This window comes from Oncorhynchus keta, unplaced genomic scaffold (assembly GCF_023373465.1).
Source record: "Oncorhynchus keta strain PuntledgeMale-10-30-2019 unplaced genomic scaffold, Oket_V2 Un_contig_9668_pilon_pilon, whole genome shotgun sequence".
NCBI lineage: Eukaryota > Metazoa > Chordata > Actinopteri > Salmoniformes > Salmonidae > Oncorhynchus > Oncorhynchus keta.
In genome coordinates this window covers 30,285-48,623 of record NW_026290634.1, presented here as the reverse complement: position 1 = coordinate 48,623, position 18,339 = coordinate 30,285, and the positions used below count along the sequence as shown (strand labels likewise).

The window sequence follows — 18,339 nt, the reverse complement described above, 5'->3', positions numbered from 1 at the left end:
ACGCACGCACACACTCACACACTCACAGACACACACACTCTCACACACACACACACACACACTCACACTCACACACACACACACACTCACGCACACACTCACACACTCTCACACTCACACACACACTCACGCACTCTCACACTCACACACACACTCACTCACACTCACACTCACACGCACTCATGAGTGGGACACTACGGCTGTAGGCCAAGCACCATGGGAACTCCCCACAGTGGTAATGGCACATCAATGACTTATAATCAATGACTCATGAAGTGGTTTTGGGAATTGGCAGGCGGGACCATCTCATGTCCGGGTCAGAGTAAGGAAGAGCGCTCCCTGGCCAGATTACATGGTAAGTACACTGAAAAAAATATGGATTACCATTAAAATACAATGTAAGAGTACATCATTTTTAGAAAACAATGGCATTTGCCAGAAATATTTGAGTCTTTGCTGTTTCAGGCATACATGCCAGGAACTGCCGGAGGAAGGAATCGATGGACCATGACAGACAAAAAGTAAACAGATTTATTTACTAGGGATATTTTTTAGCATGGAGGGAATAGCACAGGGAAGGGTTCAGATATACATGGTCAAATCACTGATATCAAATCAACAGTTAGCATGGAGGGAATAGCACAGGGAAGGGTTCAGTTATGGTCAAATCAACAGTTAAATCAAGAAGGTATTACATGGTCAAATCAAACAGTTAGCATGGAGGGAATAGCACAGGAAGGGTTCAGGAAGGTATTACATGGTCAAATCAACAGTTAGCATGGAGGGAATAGCACAGGGAAGGGTTCAGAGAAGGTATTACATGGTCAAATCAACAGTTAGCATGGAGGGAATAGCACAGGGAAGGGTTCAGAGAAGGTATTACATGGTCAAATCAACAGTTAGCATGGAGGGAATAGCACAGGGAAGGGTTCAGAGAAGGTATTACATGGTCAAATCAACAGTTAGCATGGAGGGAATAGCACAGGGAAGGGTTCAGAGAAGGTATTACATGGTCAAATCAACAGTTAGCATGGAGGGAATAGCACAGGGAAGGGTTCAGAGAAGGTATTACATGGTCAAATCAAACAGCGTGTGAACATTCCCTCTTTCTGTTTTTGAAGTCACAGTCGGGAGCAAGAGGTCCCAAGAAATCACATGTGAGTGTTGCTCAGCCAAAACATATCGCCCAACGGAAGGATTGCCCAACGGAAGGACCGTAGTTATGATGCACTTTAAACATCAAAATAAATCCATATTAATTAATCACTATTTAAGTGTAATGAATTGAGCAATCTATCAGTAAACCAATCAATTTTCCATTGGTGGTTCCAGAGACAGAAACAAGAAAACAGAGACCCTCAGCCTGACCCTGAATCCTATACAGAGACGGAGGTCGACTATGAAACAGAAAGAGACTGGGAGACACCAACAGAGATGGAGGGAGAGAGAGAAGAACCCATAGCAGCAGGGGAAGAGGAAGAGACACCATGGGAAAGACATAGAGAGATGGAGATGGTAGAAAAGAAAGGAAAAGAGACGGAAGGAGAGATATACCATGATGCAGAAAGAGAGGGAGAGGAGGAGAGAAGTGGCGACTCTGAGTGGGACACGGAGGAAGACAGTGAATACGAGAGGGAGAGAGAGAGGGAAAGGATCGAGATGGAGAAAGAGGATGGAGCTTGAAAAAGAGAGGGAAGCAGAGCTGGAGTTGCAGAGGGAGAAACTAGAGAGGGAGAACATGGAAAAGGAGAGAGACCTGCAAATGGAGAGGGAGAGTGAACTAGAGAGAACAGAGATGGAGGGAGGCAGAGACCTGGACAGGGAGAGAGAGGAGTGGGAGAGACGGAGGCAGGAGATGGAAAGAGAGAGCGGAAGACAAGGAGAGTACGAGGAGGAAGGAGGAGTAAGACCCTATCCAGGGCCAGAATATGACTATTTGAAGGTAAACACTCACACGTCCCCCAATCAAAGTGCTGTGAAGATGACATGATAAAAGCGCCTGTCCTGTTACCGTCATCTATCACGCATTTCTATCAGGTTCCTTTTTGTGTTCCTTTTTGAGTGGTTCCTTCTGTTGTCTAAAGGGCGCTCCGGGTGAAAATGGACTTCCAGGACCAAAGGTGACTACCAATCATTTTCAAATACAACAGTGTCTTCAAATGGAGTGAAAGAACAAGATGTCCTGAATCTGCCCCCATATCTCTACAGTACCACGTTGCAATAAGGAATCCTTTATACATAGTTTGATGTATTGTTAATGTGTTGATCAGTGATATCCTGTGCATGGCAGACAGTTCACACCACCAACATGACGAGAACTACATGTTTTATAGTCTATAGCTCTCTTAGAAATGAAGGCAAACCTTTAATAAAGGGTACCTTAATGTAATGTCAACCCAATCTGTCCTTACGCCCGTACACAGTGTCAATGTCACCAGGTCACAACATCAAACGTATCCTTGCTCCCCTCCTACCCACATCTCATTATCAGTGTCTCACACACACACACACACCTATTTACCTACCCACATCTTCCCCTATAAGTTTGTCCATGTCTCTCTGCTCTCCTGTCAGTCAAACCAGCGGAGCTCAGAATGTTGGTCTTTGATGTCCCCAGAGTTCTATTTCTGATCCCCTCATGACGCAGTGGATTAATCATGTGGTATTAATAATTCCGTCTGTTAGCTGGCGGCATCGATACAAATCATATCCTTGAAAAACTCTATGGACATTTTTTTCTCTCCGGCTGTCTGAATGTGATGGTGCTATTTTGGTGCACGAGACGCAGACAGAGACATATGGAGAGAATTAACTTGAATAACAATCACTTTGTCACTGATTTGTTGACAATTGTCTTCGTTCTACCAGGGGGAACTTGGTGAAAAGGGACACAAGGTAAATGCTTTTCCAATTCAGTAATGTGATAGAGCAAAGCCCGAACCAAGGTCTTTTTAAGCATTCATGTTTTGAACATTTAACTATTTTTATTTATTGAAATATCTAACTAGAATGACTCCTGCACACTGTTCTGTATATTTGCAAATTAAACGTATCCTATTGACATTGTTGTGTTTTTAGGGTGAGCCAGGTATTGGCCACAGAGGTCCTGTGGGACAGGCTGGTCCACCTGGAACTAAGGTAGACTCCCACACCATCACTTAGCTCTGCCCTCTACTTGGTCTAAATCTATTTAGCTTTAACTGGCTTCAATGCTTCTACACCTGCATTGCTTGCTGTTTGGGGTTTTAGGCTGGGTTTCTGTACAGCACTTTGAGATATCAGCTGATGTACGAAGGGCTATATAAATAAATACATTTGATTTGATTTGATTTGAAATTTGAATTGACAATTTTGTCACCTGAGGGCCTGATTGTTACTATGGAGATACAATAGTCGAGAGGAAACACTGAACTTCAGTAGCTGCTAGAGAAATACCAACACGGTCCTTATCTTTCTCCTATTAGCTATCCCCCTCTCTCTGGGATTGTCTCTTTCTTTTTCTATTCATTTATTAATTGTTGTTATCTTCCATTTACAAAGCAAAAACACTAGAACATATGGAATTAAAAACTGCAAGGGAATTATAATTTTAGTTATATCAGTGTAGTAATTAGAGCAATGCAAAAAAAAAATGATAATCCCTTTCTACCTTTGTCCCTCTGACTCTCTTTCTCTCCTTCTGTCTGTCTGCTTATCTGTCTCTCTCTTTTCTGTCTGTCTGCCTATCTGTCTCTCTCTCCTTCTGTCTGTCTGCTTATCTGTCTCTCTCTCTTTCTGTCTGTCTGCCTATCTGTCTCTCTCTCCTTCTGTCTGTCTGCCTATCTGTCTCTCTCTCTTTCTGTCTGTCTGCCTATCTGTCTCTCTCTCCTTCTGTCTGTCTGCCTATCTGTCTCTCTCTATCTCTGTCTGTCTGCCTATCTGTCTCTCTCTATCTCTGTCTGTCTGCCTGTCTGTCTCTCTCTATCTCTGTCTCTTTCTCTCCTTCTGTCTGTCTGCCTATCTGTCTCTCTATCTCTGTCTGTCTGCCTATCTGTCTCTCTCTCTCTTTCTGTCTGTCTGCCTATCTGTCTCTATCTCTGTCTCATTCTGTCTTTCTGTCTGTGTCTGCCTATCTGTCTCTCTCTATCTCTGTCTCATTCTCTCTTTCTGCCTGTGTCTGCCTGTCTGTCTCTCTCTATCTCTGTCTCATTCTCTCTTTCTGTCTGTGTCTGCCTATCTGTCTCTCTCTATCTCTGTCTCTTTCTCTCTTTCTGTCTGTGTCTGCCTATCTGTCTCTCTCTATCTCTGTCTCATTCTCTCTTTCTGTCTGTGTCTGCCTGTCTGTCTCTCTCTATCTCTGTCTCATTCTCTCTTTCTGCCTGTGTCTGCCTGTCTGTCTCTCTTTCTGTCTGTGTCTGCCTGTCTGTCTCTCTCTATCTCTGTCTCATTCTCTCTTTCTGTCTGTGTCTGCCTGTCTGTCTCTCTTTCTGTCTGTGTCTGCCTGTCTGTCTCTCTCTATCTCTGTCTCATTCTCTCTTTCTGTCTGTCTGCCTGTCTGTCTCTCTCTCTCTATCTCTGTCTCATTCTCTCTTTCTGTCTGTGTCTGCCTGTCTGTCTCTCTTTCTGCATGTCCGTCCTTCTCCCTCTGTCAGGGTGAGCCTGGTGAACTGGGGCCTTCTGGTGCTCAGGGTATCCAGGGTATCCGTGGTAACCCCGGTATTTCAGGTTCTCAGGGCTTGAGGGGCCAACCAGGAGACCCAGGAGAGGCGGGGAGAGTAGGTGAGGAGCTCCCACCTTGACCATCCCTTCAACCTGGGGCAACAGTTTGTCCTGTATTACTGGAACACCTTGTACTGTACTTTTAATAAACCCAACACCTTGTTCTGTAGTTTTAATAAACCCAACACCTTGTACTGTAGTTTTAATAAACCCAACACCTTGTACTGTAGTTTTAATAAACCCAACACCTTGTACTGTAGTTTTAATAAACCCAACACCTTGTACTGTAGTTTTAATAAACCCAACACCTTGTACTGTAGTTTTAATAAACCCAACACCTTGTTCTGTAGTTTTAATAAACCCAACACCTTGTACTGTAGTTTTAATAAACCCAACACCTTGTACTGTAGTTTTAATAAACCCAACACCTTGTACTGTACTTTTAATAAACCCAACACCTTGTACTGTAGTTTTAATAAACCCAACACCTTGTACTGTAGTTTTAATAAACCCAACACCTTGTACTGTAGTTTTAATAAACCCAACACCTTGTACTGTAGTTTTAATAAACCCAACACCTTGTACTGTAGTTTTAATAAACTCAACACCTTGTACTGTAGTTTTAAGAAACTCCTGGCCTTGTAGTTTTAGTCTATTTCCTGGTCAGATCACGCAGTCCAAAAAATGTTGCAGACAAATTTATATCAAATTTACCAATAGCCAGAAACCCAGAACAAAGATAAATGTTTTCAAAGAGCAAAAATTCTGCCTACTAAGTAGGAAGATAATTGTGATAAAGTATGATGTGTACTGTTTTTGTTTATCTGTAGGGAGACAGGGGTAGAAGGGGTAAGAATGGATCACCCGGGACTCCAGGAGCTAAAGGGACACCAGGAATAGAGGTATGGTGAAATATAACTTGCCCTAGTCATTGTTTGCCCTCTATGGTTATCATGTAACATAATGGATGCTTTCTGTTTCCCAAAGGGTCCACCTGGTCTACCTGGGACGAAAGGAGAAAAGGTAAGACAATAGCCTGTTTGGTGGTGGTGTTGTTGTTGTTGTCGTTGTCATGTTGTATATGAGGAGATAATAACATTAGCACTCACTTCTTGTTGTTCCCAACAGGGCGACAGTATCCCGGGGAACCAGGGGCCAGGGGTGTGGTCGGGATCACAGGTCGCAGGGTGAGACGGAACAATGGACTTAACTACCTCAGAGAGATGGACTTAATTACCTCAGAGAGATGGACTTAATTACCTCAGAGAGATGGACTTAACTACCTCAGAGAGATGGACTTAATTACCTCTCAGAGAGATGGACTTAATTACCTCAGAGAGATGGACTTAATTACCTCAGAGAGATGGACTTAATTACCTCAGAGAGATGGACTTAATGATCTCAGAGAGATGGACTTAATTACCTTAGAGAGATGGACTTAATTACCTCAGAAAGATGGACTTTATGATCTCAGAGAGATGGACTTAATTACCTTAGAGAGATGGACTTTATGATCTCAGAGAGATGGACTTAATTACCTCAGAAAGATGGACTTTATGATCTCAGAGAGATGGACTTTATGATCTCAGAGAGATGGACTTAATTACCTCAGAGAGATGGACTTTATGATCTCAGAGAGATGGACTTTATGATCTCAGAGAGATGGACTTAATTACCTCAGAGAGATGGACTTAATGATCTCAGAGAGATGGACTTAATTACCTTAGAGAGATGGACTTAACCTCAGAGAGATGGACTTAATTACCTCAGAGAGATCCTAGGCAGCATTGTAAAATATGGAAAAGCTGCTCGTCACAACAGGATGGCACAATATGCACACATTTACACTGAACATAAATATAAAAACAGCATGTAAAGTGTTGGTCCCATGTTTCATGAGCTGAAATAAAAGATCCCAGAAATTATTTTTTTTCTCTCAAATTTGGTGCACAAATTTGTTTACATTCTTGTTAGTCAGCATTTATACTTTTGCCAAGATAATCCATCCACCTGACAGGTGTAGCATATCAAGAAGCTGATTAAACATTATCATTACACAGGTGCACATTATGCTGGGACAGTAAAAGGCCACTCTAAAATGTGCGGTTTTGTCACACACAATGCCAGAACTCAGGTTTTCAGGCGTGTGCAATTGGCATGCTGACTACAGGATTGTCCACAAGAGCTGTTGCCAGATAATAACATTTCTCTACCATAAGCCACCTCCAACGTCGTTTTAGAGAATTTGGCAGTACGCCCAACCGGCCTCACAACCGCAGACCACCTGTATGGCGTTGTGAACAGGGTGCCCCATGGTGGCAGTGGGGTTATGGTATGTTATGGTATGGGCAGACATTTTATCTATAGCAATTTGAATGCACAGAGATTCCCTGATGAGATCCCGAGGCCCATTGTCGTGCCATTCATCCGTCACCATCACCTTATGTTTCAGCATGATAATGCACAGCCCCATGTTGCACGGATCTGTACACAATTCCTAGAAGCTGAAAATGTCCCAGTTCTTCCATGGCCTGCATACTCACCAGACATGTCACCCATTGAGCATGTTTGGGATGCTCTGGATAAATGTGTACGACAGCGTGTTCCAGTTCCCACCAATATCCAGCAACTTCGCAAAGCCATTGAAAAGCGGGACAACATTTTACAGGCCACAATCAGCAGCTTGATCAACTCTATGTGAAGGAGATGTGTAGTGCTGTATGAGGCAAATGGTGGTCACACCACATACACCACAGAATGGTCCTTCTGTAGCACAGTTGGTAGAGCATGGCGCTTGTAACGCCAGGGTAGTGGGTTCGATTCCCGGGACCACCCATACGTAGAATGTATGCACACATGACTGTAAGTCGCTTTGGATAAAAGCGTCTGCTAAATGACATATAATAACATACTGACTGGTTTTCTGATCCACACTCCTACTTATTAGTTTTTTAAAGGTATCTGTAACCAACAGATGCATGTCTGTATTTCCGGTCATGTGAAATCCATAGATTAGGACCTAATGAATTTATTTAAATTGACTGATACCAATTGACCTCATATGATACCAACTGACCTCATATGAAGTGTAACTCAGTAAAATCTTTGACATTTTAGCATGATGCATTTATCTTTTTGTTCAGTATAATATTTGTGATGTGTTTTGTTTGTGACAGGGTGAAAAGGGCATTGCAGGAGTCTTAGGAGCCCCAGGACACACTGTGAGTTAACATCATCACCTTTCATGACATGGACAGTCCAGGAGGCCGGTGGGAGAAGATATAGAAGGACGGGCTCATTGTCATGTCTGGAATGGAATAAATGTAACGGAGTCCAACGTGGTTTCCATATGTTTTATGTGTTTGATACTGTTCCATTTATTCCATTCCAGCCATTACAATGATCCTGTCCTCCTATAGCTCCTCCCACCAGCCTCCTCTGGTACAGTCATGCAGTTAACGGACATTTGTTTCATAGTTACCTTTACCTTTGACCTCTTTTACTTAGGGTCCAAAGGGCTTCCCGGCAGCAAAGGAGCAAAGGTAGGTTGACGGTTACTTCTTTGATGACATGATCATTTTGGTGGACATTTTAAAAATGTATGTGATTGAGTGGGTCTTACTAAATACTTTGATATTTTAGATTTTCATACCCTCATACGTCCACCAGGTTCTCCAGATACTTTAGATATTTTTACTTCAGAGACCATTTTAAAGATGGTTTTGACAGCCCGGTGTTTCAGCGTTCAGTCAAATTCTCTGCTCGTTCTATTGAAGTGTCATCACTCTAGTCACTTCTGTCTCTTCAAACCCTCTATAGAACCTTCTTTTTGAATCATGTTTCAATGCTCACCATGTGGCCAGTCTGTTTCAATGCTCACCATGTGGCCAGTCTGTTTCAATGCTCACCATGTGGCCAGTCTGTTTCAATGCTCACCATGTGGCCAGTCTGTTTCAATGCTCACCATGTGGCCAGTCTGTTTCAATGCTCACCATGTGGCCAGTCTGTTTCAATGCTCACCATGTGGCCAGTCTGTTTCAATGCTCACCATGTGGCCAGTCTGTTTCAATGCTCACCCTGTGGCCAGTCTGTTTCAATGCTCACCATGTGGCCAGTCTGTTTCAATGCTCACCATGTGGCCAGTCTGTTTCAATGCTCACCATGTGGCCAGTCTGTTTCAATGCTCACCATGTGGCCAGTCTGTTTCAATGCTCACCATGTGGCCAGTCTGTTTCAATGCTCACCATGTGGCCAGTCTGTTTCAATGCTCACCATGTGGCCAGTCTGTTTCAATGCTCACCATGTGGCCAGTCTGTTTCAATGCTCACCATGTGGCCAGTCTGTTTCAATGCTCACCATGTGGCCAGTCTGTTTCAATGCTCACCATGTGGCCAGTCTGTTTCAATGCCCACCATGTGGCCAGTCTGTTTCAATGCTCACCATGTGGCCAGTCTGTTTCAATGCTCACCATGTGGCCAGTCTGTTTCAATGCTCACCCTGTGGCCAGTCTGTTTCAATGCTCACCATGTGGCCAGTCTGTTTCAATGCTCACCATGTGGCCAGTCTGTTTCAATGCTCACCATGTGGCCAGTCTGTTTCAATGCTCACCATGTGGCCAGTCTGTTTCAACGCTCACCATGTGGCCAGTCTGTTTCAATGCTCACCATGTGGCCAGTCTGTTTCAACGCTCACCATGTGGCCAGTCTGTTTCAACGCTCACCATGTGGCCAGTCTGTTTCAATGCTCACCATGTGGCCCAGTCTGTTTCAACCTCACCATGTGGCCAGTCTGTTTCAATGCCCACCATGTGGCCAGTCTGTTTCAATGCTCACCATGTGGCCAGTCTGTTTCAATGCTCACCATGTGGCCAGTCTAATCCAATGCCCACCATGTGGCCAGTCTGTTTCAATGCTCACCATGTGGCCAGTCTGTTTCAACGCTCACCATGTGGCCAGTCTGTTTCAACGCTCACCATGTGGCCAGTCTGTTTCAATGCTCACCATGTGGCCAGTCTGTTTCAACGCTCACCATGTGGCCAGTCTGTTTCAACGCTCACCATGTGGCCAGTCTGTTTCAATGCTCACCATGTGGCCAGTCTGTTTCAACGCTCACCATGTGGCCAGTCTGTTTCAATGCTCACCATGTGGCCAGTCTGTTTCAATGCTCTGTTTCAATGTGGCCAGTCTGTTTCAATGCTCACCATGTGGCCAGTCTGTTTCAATGCTCACCATGTGGCCAGTCTGTTTCAATGCTCACCATGTGGCCAGTCTGTTTCAATGCTCACCCATGTGGCCAGTCTGTTTCAATGCTCACCATGTGGCCAGTCTGTTTCAATGCTCACCATGTGGCCAGTCTGTTTCAATGCTCACCATGTGGCCAGTCTGTTTCAATGCTCACCATGTGGCCAGTCTGTTTCAATGCTCACCATGTGGCCAGTCTGTTTCAATGCTCACCATGTGGCCAGTCTGTTTCAATGCTCACCATGTGGCCAGTCTGTTTCAATGCCCACCATGTGGCCAGTCTGTTTCAATGCTCACCATGTGGCCAGTCTGTTTCAATGCTCACCATGTGGCCAGTCTGTTTCAATGCTCACCATGTGGCCAGTCTGTTTCAATGCTCACCATGTGGCCAGTCTGTTTTTATGCTCACCATGTTGCTCACCATGTGGCCAGTCTGTTTCAATGCTCACCATGTGGCCAGTCTGTTTCAATGCTCACCATGTGGCCAGTCTGTTTCAATGCTCACCATGTGGCCAGTCTGTTTCAATGCTCACCATGTGGCCAGTCTGTTTCAATGCTCACCATGTGGCCAGTCTGTTTCAATGCTCACCATGTGGCCAGTCTGTTTCAACGCTCACCATGTGGCCAGTCTGTTTCAAGCTCACCATGTGGCCAGTCTGTTTCAACGCTCACCATGTGGCCAGTCTGATTCAATGCTCACCATGTGGCCAGTCTGTTTCAATGCTCACCATGTGGCCAGTCTGTTTCAATGCTCAACATGCTCACCCATGTGGCCAGTCTGTTTCAATGCTCACCATGTGGCCAGTCTGATTAATGCTCACCATGTGAGTCTGTTTCAATGCTCACCATGTGGCCAGTCTGATTCAATGCTCACCATGTGGCCAGTCTATTTCAATGCTCACCATGTGGCCAGTCTGTTTCAATGCTCACCATGTGGAAACAGTCTTGTTTCAATGCTCACCAGTGGCCGTTGATTCCCTGCCACCCATGTGGCCAGTCTGTTTCAACGCTCACCATGTGGCCAGTCTGTTTCAATGCTCACCATGTGGCCAGTCTGTTTCAATGCTCACCATGACCAGTCTGTTTCAACATATGTGGCCAGTCTGTTTCAATGCTCACCATGTGGCCAGTCTGTTTCAATTCACCATGTGGCCAGTTTTTCAATGCTCACCCTGTGGCCAGTCTGTTTCAATGCTCACCATGTGGCCAGTCTGTTTCAATGCTCACCATGTGGCCAGTCTGTTTCAATGCTCACCATGTGGCCAGTCTGTTTCAATGCTCACCATGTGGCCAGTCTGTTTCAATGACCATGTGGCCAGTCTGTTTCATGCTCAACTGACCATGTGGCCAAGTCTGTAACTCAGTCCTAATGCTTGTGGCCAGTCTGTTTCAATGCTCACCATGTGGCCAGTCTGTTTCAATGCTCAATGTGGCCAGTCTGTTTCAATGCTCACCATGTGGCCAGTCTTTGCTCAACAATGCTCACCATGTGGCCAGTCTGTTTCAAAACCATGTGGCCAGTCTGTTTCAATGCCACCATGTGGCCAGTCTGTTTCAATGCTCACCATGTGGCCAGTCTGTTTCAATGCTCACCATGTGGCCAGTCTGTTTCAATGCTGACCATGTGGCCAGTCTGTTTCAATGCTCACCATGTGGCCAGTCTGTTTCAAAGGACCTTCCGCCACCATGTGGCCAGTCTGTTTCAATGCTCACCATGTGGCCAGTCTGTTTCAAACCATGTGGCCAGTCTGTTTCAATACTCACCATGTGGCCAGTCTGTTTCAATGCTCACCATGTGGCCAGTCTGTTTCAATGCTCACCATGTGGCCAGTCTGTTTCAATGCTCACCATGTGGCCAGTCTGTTTCAATGCTCACCATGTGGCCAGTCTGTTTCAATGCTCACCATGTGGCCAGTCTGTTTCAATGCTCACCATGTGGCCAGTCTGTTTCAATGCTCACCATGTGGCCAGTCTGTTTCAATGCTCACCATGTGGGCCAGTCTGTTTCAACGCTCACCATGTGGCCAGTCTGTTTCAATGCTCACCATGTGGCCAGTCTGTTTCAACCATGCTCTGTTTCAATGCTCATGTGGCCAGTCTGTTTCAATGCTCACCATGTGGCCAGTCAAAAATGTCTGTTTCAATGCTCACCATGTGGCCAGTCTGTTTCAATGCTCACCATGTGGCAAATGCTCACCCATGTGGCCAGTCTGTTTCAATGCTCACCATGTGGCCAGTCTGTTTCAATGCTCACCATGTGGCCAGTCTGTTTCAACGCTCACCCTGTGGCCAGTCTGTTTCAACGCTCACCATGTGGCCAGTCTGTTTCAATGCTCACCATGTGGCCAGTCTATTTCAACGCTCACCATGTGGCCAGTCTGTTTCAATGCTCACCATGTGGCCAGTCTGTTTCAATGCTCACCATGTGGCCAGTCTGTTTCAACGCTCACCATGTGGCCAGTCTGTTTCAATGCTCACCATGTGGCCAGTCTGTTTCAATGCTCACCATGTGGCCAGTCTGTTTCAATGCTCACCATGTGGCCAGTCTGTTTCAATGCTCACCATGTGGCCAGTCTGTTTCAATGCTCACCATGTGGCCAGTCTGTTTCAATGCTCACCATGTGGCCAGTCTGTTTCAATGCTCACCATGTGGCCAGTCTATTTCAATGCTCACCATGTGGCCAGTCTGTTTCAATGCTCACCATGTGGCCAGTCTGTTTCAATGCTCACCATGTGGCCAGTCTGTTTCAATGCTCACCATGTGGCCAGTCTGTTTCAATGCTCACCATGTGGCCAGTCTGTTTCAATGCTCACCATGTGGCCAGTCTGTTTCAATGCTCACCATGTGGCCAGTCTGTTTCAATGCTCACCATGTGGCCAGTCTGTTTCAACGCTCACCATGTGGCCAGTCTGTTTCAATGCCACCATGTGGCCAGTCTGTTTCAATGCTCACCATGTGGCCAGTCTGTTTCAATGCTCACCATGTGGCCAGTCTGTTTCAATGCTCACCATGTGGCCAGTCTGTTTCAATGCTCACCATGTGGCCAGTCTGTTTCAATGCTCACCATGTGGCCAGTCTGTTTCAATGCTCACCATGTGGCCAGTCTGTTTCAATGCTCACCATGTGGCCAGTCTGTTTCAATGCTCACCATGTGGCCAGTCTGTTTCAATGCTCACCATGTGGCCAGTCTGTTTCAATGCTCACCATGTGGCCAGTCTGTTTCAATGCTCACCATGTGGCCAGTCTGTTTCAATGCTCACCATGTGGCCAGTCTGTTTCAATGCTCACCATGTGGCCAGTCTGTTTCAATGCTCACCATGTGGCCAGTCTGATTTCAATGCTCACCATGTGGCCAGTCTGTTTCAATGCTCACCATGTGGCCAGTCTGTTTCAATGCTCACCATGTGGCCAGTCTGTTTCAACGCTCACCATGTGGCCAGTCTGTTTCAATGCCATGTGGCCAGTCTGACCAATGCTGGCCAGTCTGTTTCAACGCTCACCATGTGGCCAGTCTGTTTCAATGCTCACCATGTGGCCAGTCTGTTTCAATGCTCACCATGTGGCCAGTCTGTTTCAATGCTCACCATGTGGCCAGTCTGTTTCAATGCTCACCATGTGGCCAGTCTGTTTCAATGCTCACCATGTGGCCAGTCTGTTTCAATGCTCACCATGTGGCCAGTCTGTTTCAATGCTCACCATGTGGCCAGTCTGTTTCAATGCTCACCATGTGGCCAGTCTGTTTCAATGCTCACCATGTGGCCAGTCTGTTTCAATGCTCACCATGTGGCCAGTCTGTTTCAATGCTCACCATGTGGCCAGTCTGTTTCAATGCTCACCATGTGGCCAGTCTGTTTCAATGCTCACCATGTGGCCAGTCTGTTTCAATGCTCACCAGTCTGTTTCAATGCTCACCCTGTGGCCAGTCTGTTTCAATGCTCACCATGTGTCTGCCAGTCTGTTTCAATGCTCACCATGTGGCCAGTCTGTTTCAATGCTCACCATGTGGCCAGTCTGTTTCAATGCTCACCATGTGGCCAGTCTGTTTCAATGCTCACCATGTGGCCAGTCTGTTTCAATGCTCACCATGTGGCCAGTCTGTTTCAATGCTCACCATGTGGCCAGTCTGTTTCAATGCTCACCATGTGGCCAGTCTGTTTCAATGCTCACCATGTGGCCAGTCTGTTTCAATGCTCACCATGTGGCCAGTCTGTTTCAATGCTCACCATGTGGCCAGTCTGTTTCAATGCTCACCATGTGGCCAGTCTGTTTCAATGCTCACCATGTGGCCAGTCTGTTTCAATGCTCACCATGTGGCCAGTCTGTTTCAATGCTCACCATGTGGCCAGTCTATTTCAATTAACTGCAGTCCATTTTTCTATGTATGTTGGGATGTGGACAATGAAAATGAAGAGTCAATGTTTTTATGCAACTACCTGATACAGCCATATAGTATATAGTTTGTGTTTTCTACACACAGACTACAAATTAATAGTGTCTCATAAGCCCATACAGGCCGGGCACCATTTGGTGTATGACACTAAAATACAAATATTGTCAATCAATCAATTATTGTATGAATGTTATAAGCCATTGATTCCTTTCATAAAATCTATTTTCACAGGGCGACAGAGGTTTAGCAGGAATACAAGGAGAAAGGGTAAGCCAAACATGACATAAGTACTACACAAACAGTATTTTGTATGATTAATTCATATATGATGTACGTTCTTTATGTTTAGGGAAGCCCCCTCCAAATCCAGGGGCCGAGAGGCTACAAGGGCTTAAAAGGAGAAGGGGTGAGAAACAAGTCCCCTAAAACAAGTCCCCTAAAACAAGTCCCCTAAAACAAGTCCCCTAAAACAAGTCCTCCACAATGTATTTTGACTTCTAGTTTGAGTTCCAGAGCAAATCCTCATTAAACAAATGTTATTTTAGAGAGACAGATTTAGCATTTTCACTTTGTGTGTTTTCCCTTTTAAGACGCTGTTTATCTGTTTTTGTTTGTTTGGTTGTTTGTTTTAGGGAGAGCGAGGCTCCCAGGTTTCGATGGAGATAAAGGAGAGAAGGGCGAGGATGGGCCCCCGGGTTCAAGGTGCTTCCTAATGCTTGATGACAGAACATTTTATGTGGAAAAAGAGAAAAAGAAAGATTGTTAAAAGATTTAATGAACGAGAGACAAACAACAACAGAAAGAGAAAATACATTTTCCAAAACATGGCAGCCAAAGAACATAGTGTTCTCACATTCAGCTTTTTGTCTGTTCTCCATCTGAAGGGCCTCAAAGGAGAGGCAGGGGCCAAAGGAGCCATGGGGCTGTTTGGGGTCCGTGGACCAGTGGGCCAAAAGGTCAGCAGGAATACAGCATGTATCTATCTACAGGCTACATGGAACCACTGTTATCAGATCTATGCTGCTACGTGTTTGTCACTGTTGCTCTGTGCCTCCAGGGAGATACTGGTGAGCCTGGAGTCAATGGAGAAGTGGTGGGTATTTATCTAACACACTTTAACAGTTTAATATAGAAACAGTATCTGTATAACTGTATATATACTATGGTGGCTTGGCATGAGGTCAAAAACAGGCTTTGTTGATTGGCGTGTTGTTGTCACAGGGTCGTAACGGGGACGATGGATTGGACGGAGCCACAGGAGCCAAAGGAGACATGGGACTCCAGGGACAGAAGGGAGATCAGGTGAGGAGAGTGTGGCATAGAGCATATAATTTAGAGTCTAGACAAATAGAACCTGTCATCTGTGATTCATTATACAGTAATTCTGTTCCGTTCTGGTATTCTATTCCTAGGGTGACAGAGGTGAACCTGGCTTACCAGGGGATACTGGGCAGACAGGAGTGAAGGTCAGGGCTTGATCCTAATGCATTAGGCATGTTAATGAGATGGTAATGCAATGATCAAAGGTAACTCTTGGTGTCGGTTGTGGTTGTTGCACAGGGATTCCGAGGCCTACCTGGACGCATAGGAAGCACTGGGCAAGATGGAGAAAAGGTGAGTTGCCTGCTGTGGGATTCAATACAATGATCACAACAACACAATGTGCTCCAGGAAGTATCGTCAGTACCACTGACCTGCAAAAGTAAAGGTTTACAGTAGTGCCAACTAGCTGCCACACGCTGCATACAATTTAGTATACGGTTCAATTGTCTGACCTAGTAGGCCACTGTCAGACTATGGTCAATGGTTGCACAGTTTCAGACACAGTTTCAGTGAAAATGTATTTAATCGTTGTTTGACACAGGGAGAGATGGGTATTCCTGGAACCCCAGGACATCCAGGGCTCAATGGACTCACAGGACGGAAGGTAGGCACACACACACACACGCACACGCGCACACACACACGCACACACACACGCACGCACGCACGCACACACACACACACACACACACACACACACACACACACACACACACACACACACACACACACACACACACACACACACACACACACACACACACACACACACACACACACACACACACACGCCACTCTCCGAGGGTGCCTCATGGGGTTGGGATATGCAAAAATAAATTTCCTATTCACACGTATAATACACACTCGTGAAGTAGGATAAATATAAGCACCCGCCTAATTATTGATTTATTATTTATAGACACACAAAATCAAAGTCATTCTCACTAATCTTCTGAAAAGTGTTGATTGTGATGTGTAGGGTGAAAAAGGGGACGGGGTATCAATGGAGTAGAGGGAGCACCAGGACTAAGAGGAGAGAAGGTTGGTTCAAATCACATGTAAAAACAATACTCAAATGATGACTATTAATAGTCTATGTACTACAGAGGAATGTGGAAATATTCATGTAGTTCTTGAAGCGTTATGTTTTTCTTCCATCATGCACCATTCATGTTGTCCCTGTCTTGTGCAGGGTGCCACTGGTTTCCCAGGGTTCCCTGGGTTTAAGGGGTCAGCAGGGACACCAGGCAGTGATGGAGCGGAGGGGCGACCAGGACGTAATGGGTCCAAGGGAGAGACAGGAACCAAGGTAGATTGAGGTTGCCTTCCAGTCAAGGTTATTATAGTAAACGAAAACTGAAACTAAAATAAAAACATAAAACTTTATAGTAAATTGAAATAAAAACAAAAAACATTTAAAAAACTAAAACTATACTGAAACTATCATCTTTGCCAGCAAAACTAACTAAAATAAAAATAACTAAAATAAAAACCTCATTTCAAATGGGGTTTTCAAGCTTCTGAATCTGGTGGTATAGGCCTAGTTTGTGCATCACTGTCACTAGCTAGCACTTGCTAACAGGGAAGAAATCCAAGGGCGAGCACGGAGCGTGAGGGGCCAAGCTAGAACAGCTTGTGAAGTTAATGGAGCCGTCGCAATCCACACCAACCAACTTCAAACGGACAGCCAAACTGATGTGGTGCCGTGCCCTCTCAACCTTGAGGCACACTTGCAGTCAACAACTGTTGCAAAACAGTTGTCACAGGTCCTGCTGAAGTCACTGCATGACTGCTTCGCATGCATACTGAATGGCAGCCAACTTCAATCCAACCCCTGCAGCAGCTTGCCTGATGGACACAAGTGTGTCTCTGGCACTTGGCTCAACAGAGATGGAGGGCAGAAGAAACGTTTGTACTTCATCAAATCAGAGATTACAGCCGTGGACCAGCAGGACCCCAGGAAGAATCCGGCAAGCATCTCGACCACCGTGCTTCAGAAATATAGCATCCTCGCATCGAAGATTGTGTCTGAGGTCACAGTCAGAGGGTCAACCTGACAAGGCATTAAGTGCCCCGTGTGACCTGCGGAAATACCTGGAAGAGGTAAAGGAGAGCATGTTTACAGAGTCAACTCTCCAGTTCTGGATGGAAAGGATGGCTGTTTATCCAAAGCTGTGCACTGTGGCACTGGATCTGATTTCTGCCCTGGCATCCCAAGCGTTTGTGGAGAGAATATTCTCTCTGTGGACAACTGTCATCAGGCTTGAGAAACCGAACCAACACCTCTCTTGAAGATAAACCAGAAAATATTGTTTGCTCAAACAGAAACACACACAAACAAGCTGGCTGGCTGTGAACTGATAGATTTGTGAAGTGTTGTATTGATAATGTTTTTGCTGTTGTTGCAACTGTTTTTATCAACCCTATTGGAAGGGGTTAAATCCAAGTCACAATAGGATTGACTTACAATTTACACCTAACCAAACGTATGTCCTGGCCATGGAGTTGTACAGAGTCCTCTAGTGGTCAAAAGACTGTGTTAGCATGGGCAGTTCCATGGACGACATTCGCCATTTTGATTCAGTCAACTGGCTGGGACTTTCAACTTCATTGGCTGATCCCACCTGATGACCCGGTTGGCATGACCTGATGACCCTGTTGGAGTAGTGACAGCCGGGTCATCAGGA

At 45.4% G+C, this 18,339-nt stretch overlaps 1 protein-coding gene across 1 annotated transcript; it reads left to right on the top strand.

Annotated features, from left to right (window-relative positions):
• Positions 1-1,672: 1,672 nt before the first annotated feature.
• Positions 1,673-17,709, top strand: LOC127927163 (fibril-forming collagen alpha chain-like). The gene is made up of 17 exons (XM_052513071.1): positions 1,673-1,942; positions 2,085-2,120; positions 2,869-2,895; positions 3,079-3,138; positions 4,632-4,754; positions 5,529-5,547; positions 5,827-5,885; positions 7,875-7,919; positions 15,214-15,285; positions 15,387-15,422; positions 15,551-15,631; positions 15,742-15,795; positions 15,890-15,943; positions 16,194-16,256; positions 16,632-16,649; positions 16,845-16,961; positions 17,389-17,709. Exons 1-17 carry the CDS (start codon positions 1,673-1,675, stop codon positions 17,707-17,709), a joined length of 1,455 nt encoding a protein of 484 aa, XP_052369031.1.
• Positions 17,710-18,339: the final 630 nt, after the last annotated feature.